This window comes from Daktulosphaira vitifoliae, unplaced genomic scaffold (assembly GCF_025091365.1).
Source record: "Daktulosphaira vitifoliae isolate Bord-2020 unplaced genomic scaffold, ASM2509136v1 Scaffold_2, whole genome shotgun sequence".
In the NCBI taxonomy this organism is placed as follows: Eukaryota; Metazoa; Arthropoda; class Insecta; order Hemiptera; family Phylloxeridae; genus Daktulosphaira; species Daktulosphaira vitifoliae.
Window position 1 is genome coordinate 42830989 of NW_026099573.1, and position 11640 is coordinate 42842628.

The 11640-nt window shown below is 23.1% G+C and overlaps 1 protein-coding gene across 3 annotated transcripts; it reads right to left on the bottom strand.

Moving 5' to 3' along the window:
- Positions 1 to 2479: 2479 nt before the first annotated feature.
- Positions 2480 to 11123, bottom strand: LOC126897617 (carbonic anhydrase 7-like). 3 transcript variants are annotated; one of them, XM_050671345.1, is made up of 12 exons: positions 10863 to 11123; positions 10745 to 10798; positions 10595 to 10651; positions 10175 to 10228; positions 10055 to 10111; positions 9922 to 9984; positions 9789 to 9830; positions 9178 to 9375; positions 8902 to 9049; positions 5427 to 5532; positions 3654 to 3890; positions 2480 to 3594 (listed from the first exon to the last, which is right to left on the bottom strand). In XM_050671345.1, the coding sequence occupies exons 1-12, from the start codon at positions 10972 to 10974 to the stop codon at positions 3490 to 3492; spliced, it is 1233 nt and encodes a 410-aa protein (XP_050527302.1). In that variant the 5' UTR covers positions 10975 to 11123; the 3' UTR covers positions 2480 to 3489. The 3 variants fall into 3 exon arrangements, with proteins under 3 accessions (XP_050527302.1, XP_050527300.1, XP_050527303.1); XM_050671343.1 differs by having other exon boundaries at positions 10175 to 10231; XM_050671346.1 differs by lacking the exon at positions 10175 to 10228.
- Between the last annotated feature and the right edge of the window lie 517 nt (positions 11124 to 11640).

The following is an 11640-nucleotide window of genomic DNA, read 5'->3' on the forward strand; positions in this document are numbered from 1 at the left end:
TCTTAATCAGGATATTAATAAGGAACTAGCAGTTTATGAAGCTTTTGGAATAATCCACCAATTTTTTAAAATTAAACACTATCTAAAGATTTGCATCGAAGCGTTTTTTTTTTATAGTGATTTTAATCACTGTCAGATATCATTATACTTGATCCAACTATGCCACGTCACCACTGTGCCGCGACCCCCCTGTGCTGGGTTTTTTTTTTTTTTTTATCAATAATATTTTCATGTAAAATAAAAATGTGCGCTTATTCAAGAAAAAAAATATGATTACTATGTTTGAATATGTAATATTAATAGTTATTTGTTTTTATTAAGCATTTGCTTGGTTTTGGTTGACATAATGAAGACCCTGGACGTTTGATTTTAAAATCAGTTTGATTAGAATGTTGACAACAGGATCGTCGTCTACAAGGCTTAGGCTTTTCCTCGATACAACATGGACGGCGTCTGGGTATAGGGTAGTCTTCAGGACAACACTTGGTATACACTTTTTCAGGTTTATAGCAAAATGAACACCGTTGACTTAACTCTTTAGCAAACCTAGGAGGCTCATCTTCGCAGGGTTTTCTTGGTAAACATGGAAAAACATACACAGCACAAAGATGAGTAGAAGTTCCAAAATTTCGACGATGCGACACTCCTTGTAGTGCTCGTTTAGAAATCGTCCACATAGACTCGTTAAAAATGTTTAAAGCGAGATTATTTGTTTATAAATTTGATTGTAACTATTACAGAGTTATAATAATTATTTAACTGAAATCATATATCATAAATACATTTTATTTTAAAATATATCAATTATGGAGTTATTTTTTTCTTTAGCTAATGTACCTATTTTGTACACACAATATACCTTAAACCTTTATTTAATTAATCAACAAAAGTAGAATTTACTTAAATAAAAATAACTGATAGTAAAGAGTATATGAGTTAGTTATTAGCTAATTCATATGATTTTTTTCTTCGAAGATTAAAAAAATATTATTTAATACTATTTTTTTTTAAATATTGGCCGACCCCAAGTAGTTAGGATTAAGTCAAAATTCTTACAAATGTTCTTAGTTAAGAGTTATAAATTAATATTAATAGACTACTAATAAAATATTTTTATAATTGAAATATTTGCAATTTATTTTAAATTTGTGGTTATTTTCTAAAAGTTGATATGTCAATTTTAGTATTTTTCAGGGGAGCAAAAATAAAATTTAATGATATCTTATGGAATTCAACATTTTTTAAATGCAAAGAACACATTTTTCTAAATTTAATCATAATTTTTTAACACACAAAAAAATATCCTTCTTTATAAATATAAAAAAAATACCTTTAAAATCCATTATTGTGACATATCAGCTTTTGAATATAAGCGACAGAAACAATTTTCTTAAATATTAATAAAACTTACTATTATCACCATATTATTATTGCAATCATCTATTTATATTGAAGTTTGATTTTTTTTACATTGACTATATAATTGAGAAATTAAAATATACACAATGTTTATTTTCATTCTTCTTTAATATGCTTAGAAACCTTAAAATCCATTTATAATTAAAAAATATTAATTTAAGTGTTAATCATTGCTAATGAATTCAGAAATGTTATAGTTAAATTAAAAGCACAAAAAATTATGAAATTATCTTCTCGGGAATACCGCAATGGTTTTTTATTGAAGCGTTAACATTTATAAGTAATTTCAAGTATGATATCTAAAATTCAGTATAGTTTTAAATCTGCGTACTTTTGGAGCTAATGTTCTTAGCTTATTCTTTATCAATATGTCATGCCAATTTGTACAGGACTTAATGACTCCTCCTACATGAATGAAACATGGTGTCGGAAATACTGTTGAACTTTTATGGTTACATCGGCAAACTTGACTATGCATAAAAGTATTGTCCATTAAGGGTAATTTTCGTGAGTCTAATATTATAGAGTCATAATGTATTTTACTACCAGAAATTTTATTTGAATCTTCATATATTCTGCAATTTTATCAATAATGTATCTACAAACTTTTGTAAGAAACATTATGTTTCTAAAGAAATATCATAGGTATTTAAATGATTCTCAATATTATTAATAATATTTATTTTTATATATAATCATAGTTATGCAGGTTTAAAAAGAAATAAATGAAAAAAAACCCAGCACAGGGGGGTCGCGGCACAGTGGTGACGTGACATAGTTGGATCAAGTATAATGATATCTGATAGTGATTAAAATCACTATCAAAAATAAACGCTTCGATGCAAATCTTTAGATAGTGTTTAATTTTAAAAAAATTGGTGTTTTATTCCAAAAGCTACTTGATCTGCTGGTTCCTTATTAATATCTCGATTAAGATAAAGTATGTCGAATGAAAAAGGGTTTATTAAAAAATATTATTTCTCATAAAAAAATTGTGTGGATCCATAAACTTTTCANAGCATTAAAAAAGAATGAGGTTAAGAAATTAAGAATATTACAATATAGTAACTATCATTTAATAGCAAAAATAATAATCATATTCAAAAATGAACGACATAGAATATAATATTTTAAATTATATGTTTCTAGACAAATAATTACAGTATTTATGTTTTCAAATCGCAAAAGAACTTATGTTATTTATTATATTATTAATTTGTAATATTGTTTATAATGTAATCTTACTTACATATTTTTTATTTTATCACTTTTTATTAAGTGACTAAAAGTATATTCCAAAAATAAAATCGCAGTAAAAGAATAAACAACAACAATGCAACAACCCGAAAAAGACATTTTTTTCATATATTATTCCGAATACAACTAAAATGGCTATTATATTTAGATAATTATTTTAAAAATATTTTTAGATGAAATAAGATTTAGAAAAATATAAATTTACAATAACTACAGTAATTTTTAAATAAAATAATTATTGAACGTTACGTTTATGTAGTGCGTTATTACTTTTATTCATTTTAAAATAATTTGCGAAATGTTTAAATGATTCTTATGTGTATAAGTGCATTTATAGAAACTCAATTAAAGAATAAATAAATAAAAAACCTTCTATTGTCAAGGATAATAACAAATTTTCTTGATATTTGTTCTAACACAAATAAAAATCACTAAATTTTAAACTAGGAAAGTATTATTAAATTACTTAAAATACTTTCTGTTAATGACTATAGCGAAAGATTAATTTGTATTTAAATAGTACAAAATTATCTATTTTATTTTGTTGTCTCTTCATAGAACTTTTTTGATAATTGTGTCGCTACTCTCGTCAATTTTAAATAAATATATATGTATTATTTTATCATTTGATAATTATTAGTACAATTAAAACGTTTACACTTTTAACTTAAAACATTTTTATTTTTACTTAAATCTATGTTACTTAAATGACGGTTTTATTTTTCATGTCATATAATACGTAATTGTAAATCAGAGATCGTAAAAACTATGTAACTATCATTAGCATTATCTATTTATTGTTCATCTGTCTTTTTAAATATGAACAATCGGTCGATTATTAAAATGTTGTAATTCCCGATCATTTTCATTTATAAGAACACCATCATTGCTTGATTTCAATGTTCGAAAAGCTGCCAACTATTAAAATATATTAATATATTTTTTTTTATAATTAAAATATAATCGTGTTAGTATACCTGTCTACGAGATATTTGAAATGGAGATGTAAAAGCCATCCATGTCACACTTTCAGAAAATGGTTCAGTGGTTAATGAACCTGGATAGGTGTAATAGTGCCGTTGATTAGCAGTTTTTCGTAACCAGAAAAATTCATCTCCTATTGCTCTTTTAATTGATGAACCAGGTCGAATAATATATCTTAAGTCATTAACAAATGATTCTATTTCTTCATCATCTTCGTCAATTGAAGATATCTATTTAATTAAATTTATTAATATTGCAGTAGTATGAATATATTATAAAATTATTTGAAGTGCTATAACAAAGTTACGTATTTTTTCAAAACTTAAAAAAAAAAGAAAAAATCTGATAAATGTTTTATGAATTTTAAAAATATCCATAATTCTTATTTTTGTAATGAAAAATTTTCATTTTGTCGTTCCAAAGTATATTTTGAAATCTCATAAAATTGAAATTAATTCTCTTAATATTGTTCTAATTCTTACAATTAAGTTAATTTTTAATAAAGGAAAATTATTATAAATTATTTATTGTTAAACATATATTTTACTATATCTCTGATTATAACAATAGTTACCTAAACCATAGCATCCCTACTCATAGTAATTTCATAAAAAAAGGGAGATATTGAATATAAAAATTATTTAATTACATATTATTGCAGAGTTATTGCCAGTTGAACTGAAAAAAGGTTAAATTCAACATTTTAAGTTACAAAATTTCATAAAAATCAACATTAAAGAATAAAATTAAAAAATTAAATTAATTATGACATTTTTAACATATTAAAAATTAAAATCAATTTATATATATATACACTCATTTTTACAAATAAGTAATAATATCAAAAAAAGAGATAATGGAAAAAATCTAATTGCAGATATAACCGTAAAATTGTGGTTTAGTAAAATGTACTTTACTCTATGCAGATTAAAAAATATTTTATTTTAGTGACGTGATATATCTGCGTAATTTAGTATAAAATCGATTTCTTTACTACTATTATTTGTGGAGATATTTAATACTAAAATGTATTGAAAAAACATATTTAAATAAAATATTTCTATTAAAAAACTATAATAGCTGTTTTCATCATAAATAAACATTTATAAAATATTTATGAAAAAAAAAGTATTTAATTATACATTTTTCAAAAAATTATAGAAGTATAAAGTCAAAAATTTTAAATCAAGAATTTCAACACAAAAATGGTCATTTATTCTTTAACTCTAATAACCATTTTCAACACAAAGATAAGCCCAAAGGTAAAATTTTTTTTTAAAAATAAAATATATCAAAAGCTTTAATTTAATAAATATATAAAAGTGTCAGTAATTCCGTTAAAATTTTCGAAACATAATTTTTCATGGAAAATTTACCATTTTGAATTCTTCACTGTGGATTGGTTGGGTTAGGTAAAGCTCTAAGATATCAATAAAAAATATTTTGATTTTATTTATCCATTTTTCAAAAAGTTTTGGCAGTTTTAAGTAAAAAAGTTGAAAAATGTCAAAAATTAACGATTTATAAAATTACCTTCTTAGCTTTGATGCAAAGCTAAAATATTTTTTTTTTTTATTTAATTAAATACTATTTATATTTTATGATATATTAAAAATATAAATTTAGATAATAATTATTTTTCTTTTTTTTTTTTTTAATATTTGAAAAACATGTACTAAATTTAAATATTTTTAAAATAGTTCTTTAATACAATTTTAACAAAATAATTTGAATAATATTTATTTATTTAATATATTAATATCTACCTCTCCAAAATAGCTAACGACACATAGTCCATCAGGATGTCTCTGGGCTTCTTCTGCATTGCGATATTTTTCATTATGATGAACTACATGAAGCTCCATGGCATACCTGAAAGTTTAAAGTTTATAAACCACATATTATTTATTTAAATAATTTTCTTTCATCCATTAAGTATAGAAAAATGAAATGCTAAAAATAATATTTTTATGTATAATAAATATCAAATTCCTCTAAAAATATATTTTTTTTTTTAATGTTTTGATCTAATAGAATGTTTATTATAACTTGTCTCTAATGAGAACATTTTTTATTTATTAACTATTTTTAAAATTTCAAACTATTTTTTAGCTTTTTTTTGCAAAAAATTAAGATGAGTTGAAAGATTGATTTTAATGGAGCAGAGATGCGTTATTAATATACACTTGTAAGAGCTACACACTCACTATGTATTAGGATGGCTCCTATTTTATATACTTTCTTGATTGATTTCTGTACCCACCAATTTTTTTCGTTATTATATGAAAATTATTGGGTAAAATTTCATTTTTGATAATTCACCACTCTTAATTTACTGAATCGGGTTTTTCAGTTTTCCATTATTTCTAAAACTAACACACTTAGGGTATAAATATATAGATAATAAATGATAGATTTTAATATTTTCTTAAAAAAAAAATTTAACAAAAATTTTCTAAAATTATTTTTACTTAATCAGAAAAATGAAATAAAAAAAAAATGTTTTTAAAAAATTCATATTTTGAACATGTTACAACTAAATGTATCGTATAAAAAATGTAAAAAATCATCGATTTTTATATTAAGGTTTATTTTGTACCATCTATTTTTCGAATTATTTAAAATTTTTAGTCACATGTTTTTTTTGCTCTTTGGTTGGCAAAAAGCGAAAATTGAAAAAGAAACACATTTACTAGTATTGCTAAAATAGCAATACTAAAAAAGTAGTTTATACATTTTTTTATAGGAATTTAAAATATCTGTTATCATATGTTTTATAACCATTTTATGTTTTTAAGAAAATTATGTCATTTACTGGAGTTTTAATTGAATGTGATACAATAAACTCGACTTGAGAGTAACGCTTATTAATGAAACAACAGATTTTTTTAGTGTCATTTCTTCAGTTAGAAACAATTGCAACTATTTTTTAAATAGTAAAATTTTTAATGAATAAATACCTTTTACGTGCTAAGTGATATGCTGATAAAATGTTATAGTCTTGTTTAAATTTCCTCCGAGAAATATTACTATAAGATCCAGAAAATCTCTATAGTCTTGCGAAGAAAATCATTTTGTAATTTTTTTTCAGAAAATTTTAATATTTTTCCCAATTATTTTTTAATATGTTTAAAACCATTGGATTATCAAACCAAATGAAATATTCAGTGTTAGTCATTTTTTCCCAATCTTTAACAAATTTATTAAAAGGTAGTATGTATTTGGACAAAACATTGAAGCAAATTTTGTTTCAACAAAAATGGCATGTAGTATTATTTCAAAAATATGATGCTTGCATGCTAATATATTATAATTCTGTCTAATTTTTACTCTAATAATACACAAGCGCCATTTAATCAATCATAGTTAGACGCTGTTGATTCAAATACAAAGTCTTGAACTTTTTTTAATAATGCCCACTCTTCTAATTTTTCTTAAACTGCTGAGGATACTTCATTACCAGTACCAGCAAATAATTGAGGTACACCTAAAAGATATTCTACATTTGGACCGGTGACAACAACGTGAAGACAATCGCATTTGTTTTACAACAATTTTGAGCAAAATTTTAGAATCCTATAGTATATCACTATAGTAAATTATATGTTAATTTAAAAAAAAAAAGTAGATTTTATGTCTATAACTATAAATTGGCGAAATTTTTTTCGCAAATTATTTAATGATATTTTATTTATTACATAGTCATTGAGGTCTAATGAAATGGCTTCAATACATGCTGTTAATAAATGAACAGCGTCTCTATCACTGATGTTACATTTGTTGAGCTGTAAGACGAGCAGGTATTAGGCTTTTTTTAGCTCGTTTATTAAGTACTAAGCTAGTCACGGTCGGTCATCTCATTTAAATCTTGATACAATTTTTTTAACTTTGTTGTACAATTATTCCGATCTTGTGTAGGGATTCATGCTTTTTTTTAGAAAATAATGTGTTTGTCTACATTCAAACTTAAATTAACATTACGCATATTATAATACAAAACAAGAAAACAGATTCTTTTTAAAAGTAATTTACTAACAGATATTTGGTATTACATATTTCCCACGATAAAAATGCCTAGTTTCAAATTTTTTTCCATTGTAAATATTAATTATAATAAAATATAAACTTATTAATTTAACTATAAAATAAACACAAACAATTTACACACTAAACCTTCACAAATGTTAATGATATAATATCCATATTACACTGTACTTACCATATTAAGCATAAATAGTTTACAATTATAGATAAAAGTTCAAAGTCACTGAGTATAAACTGGTTTTGATTTTGTAGTAAAAGTATATCGCTGCTATCAATAGATACTAATGACATTATGACAAATTATATACTTATCCAAATAATAGTGAAAGACATAAAATTATTTAAACCAAAGCAACATTGTAGTGATTCATAGGTAAACATGCAAGACTAAATGTAAATGTATATATAAATTACGCGATAACAGCAAAAATATACATATATATTTTAGAAAATTTATTTTACATTTTTTTTATACAAACACATTTTGTTGTTAAGTGATTATTCCGAAAGTTAAGAATAATTTATGTGCAAAAAGTGAATTTTAGAAAAATAAAAAAATTATAGAACATTTTTGTTAAAACGTTTTTTGAAGAAAATATTAAAATCTATAATTTATATTCTATATATGTTTACGCTAAGCGTGTTAGTTTTAGAAATAATGGTTAAAAACTGAAAAACAACCCTTTTAAGCGAATTTCTAACCCAATTCGGTACTATAAGGGGGGTAAGTTATAACGAATAAACGAACATGAAAGTTTATTAAGTAAGAGCCACCCTACTATATATTAATATATTTATAACTCAATAAATATTTATCCTAAAGTTATTATCAATCCATCAACACTTGTAAGAAAAGAGCTAAAAAATCACTATTTTAAAATTTCAAAAAAATTAAAAATGAATTTAAAATTTTTTTATTAAAAATAAATAATAAAAATTTATTAGCATATTTATATTCATATTAACAAGCCATAAGGCTTAATACAAGATTTATTGAAAAATTAAAGTTCAATGTCCTAGAAGCTCTATACTCAAGATCCTTTGAGTTATAATATCATACTTTTATTCACTAATATATAACTTTGAAGTAAATTATTACTAAACACATAATATTGATTAGAAACATTCAACTAAACCATGTAATAATATCTAACATTTGATTTATAAGTAAAAATATTTTATGAAAAAATATATCACCTCTTTCCATTAAATTCATGTTCACTGCCATAATCGCCAATTCCCCAATGTAGATGGAGTTGATCAAACAAATAGAGATCGTCAAATAAAGGTCCACCTGTCACACCTAATTTTATATTTTGGTTGCTTTCCGCTGGTTCTACATGAACTAAAATTTTACAAACTATGTGATTATTCTTAAAACAATTATTTTTTTTCTTTTAATACTGCGATTCCATTTACTTAAATTCTATCTTAATGTTTTCTATTTTTAAAAATAGTATATATTATCCTTACCAGTTCGTCCATTATTTGAGATATTGACATAATATTTTGTGTTATCCCAATAACCTACATGCTCAAAAGGTGGTAATGTTATTTTGGTTGCATTTCGAGTAATTATATTCACTGGTGACTGAACAGGGAATGAAAATCTAGTTTTAACCATAGGCCATTTTGATTTAGCAACATCAGTTCCTTGGTTTATATAATGATCTGTAAATTTGTTTTCATTTAAACTTTAAATTTAATAACTTAATGTCTATTAAAAAATTGTAAAAATTGATGATGTTCTTTATGGTTTTCCTCAATATTTTTCGAGTATAAAAATAAAATTTGATAACTATTGAAACACAAGATATTTTCTAAAAGATCTAAAATTGGATCCTTAAGAAAATTGTTGTCAATATTATTAAAAAATTTAGATACCTAAAAATCATTTTTAAATGATTTTAAATTTAAAAACTTTTATATCTATGTTTGTTTTGTTTTTTTTTCTTATATTTAAATATGATACCAGAAATAAACCATTCACTTATATGAATAGATAGAAGTCATTATGTATTGTTTATTTAGTATTGTTTATTATTATTTTATAATGATATGTTAATTATTCCTTAAACACTTACTGTTGTTATTATGATGAGGGCGCTGGTTACCAACATTTTGGTCTGTGAAGGAATGGTTAAAATAAGATTAATATCAAATAATGTGTGTTGATATTGATAGCCATAAAATATGAATTTGTCTTTAAAAACTTACTATTATTATTATTATTATGGCTATAGCTCGGAAACTCTCCATTTCCAAAATGTTCATATTGATCTATTTTTAATAAAATAATTTATGTAAAACCATAGTTGTAAAAGCACACGAAATAACTATTGAAACTCACTATTGTTATTAGAATTTTGATTGTAAGGCTCATTATTTCCAAATAGTCCATTTTGATCTAATTAAAATTAAACATTTAAGTAAAAGTACTTCAGATTAAATTATTTTTTTCCAAACTTACTATTATGATTATGATTATGATAAAGTTGTTGGTTTTCATAACTTTCAAACTGACCTACTAGACATTACAAAATACCAACATTTCCTAATGTTATTTATTAATTAAATTTAATAAAGTAAATTAAATATAAAATCATAATAGTTCTATAATAATCATACGGTTTATTTAAAAAAATAAAAACTTAATTTTAACTAGAGTATATGCAATCGTTTACTATATATGTTCAGTGTTATAATTTTTATTTTTTTTTTGGTGAACAATTTTTCTTTCTCGTATTTTGACGAAAAGATATCCTTAAATAAGACAATAAAACTTTTCTTCTTTCTTTGTTATTAAAAAAATTAAGGGATATTAAGTTATACCAATAATATTTTATAATAAATGTTATATATATTTAAATATTTTACTTCAACTACTTGCCATTTGTATTTTGATAATTATGTTGAGGGTTTTGATTTTCAACATTTTCAAAGTTGACTATTTATTAAATAATAAATTAATTATTAAAAATATTTAACAAGATGTAGTTTTTTTACAAATGTTATTTTCATTATTTATTTCAACACTCACTATTACTATTTTGGTGATTGTAATGAGGCATTTGACTATGTTGATTGTATGGATCTATTTTTATATTTAAAAAGTTTTTAGTCATAAAGTTTATATTTCCATTTAAATTACTACTTACTACTATGTTGATAATTTGGTAGAGTATAGCTTCCAGAGTAGGAATTTACTTGGACTCTAAAAAAAGTTGTTAAGGAAATGCATAAAGTTAACAATATATTTATTGAAGGCATTTCAGATATTTAATAAAAACAATGTCTCCAAAAACACTAAGAAACATAAACACTGATTATCATGGATAAATTGATAAAGCTTTATTATTTTTGAAATATTAAACTGACTGAATATTAATAAAATGTATTTGAATCCTAAAATTACAAAAAGAAAAACTATTCAATGCCAACGTGAATAAGTAAAACTATTTAATGTATGAGAGAAGAGGGGGGATGATAGAAGTGGTTTTATACTACGTGTTTAGTTATAAATATATTAATGACCCCTCTTACTCATTCCTGTAAGGATTAAGGTGATTAATTATACATAAGTTGTAACGACCAACAATATGATGATTGCGAAAACAAAAATCTAATATTTTAAAAAATGCATCATTAGTATAATACGTATAATTTAAAATTATACTTACAACAAAGTGTAACATATATAATAATATTGAAAACTGATATTGGTAATTAAATTGAATAAATTGTTCGTGTTACTTATCGAATTTACTGTTATGTTTAAAAGCTTATAGGCGTTAAAAGTGAATTAAGAATTATCTGGGCACACTCAACTAAAAAAAGTTCTCCTAATATTAAAAAATTTATTTCAAATATTTCCATCACACTTTTGGTAATTTTACCGTAATATTTAAAACAAACAATGTATAATTAGGTCTATAT

Excerpts from the sequence above, each read along its gene's own strand:
- LOC126897617 (XM_050671343.1), bottom strand. The coding sequence starts at position 10,974 with ATGCCTTCAATAAATATATTGTTAACTTTATGCATTTCCTTAACAACT. Across the intron at positions 5,533-8,901 it reads CATGAATTTAATGGAAAGAG|GTATGCCATGGAGCTTCATG; the intron begins GTGATATATTTT and ends TTAAACTTTCAG. Across the intron at positions 3,891-5,426 it reads TCGTTAGCTATTTTGGAGAG|ATATCTTCAATTGACGAAGA; the intron begins GTAGATATTAAT and ends TTAATTAAATAG.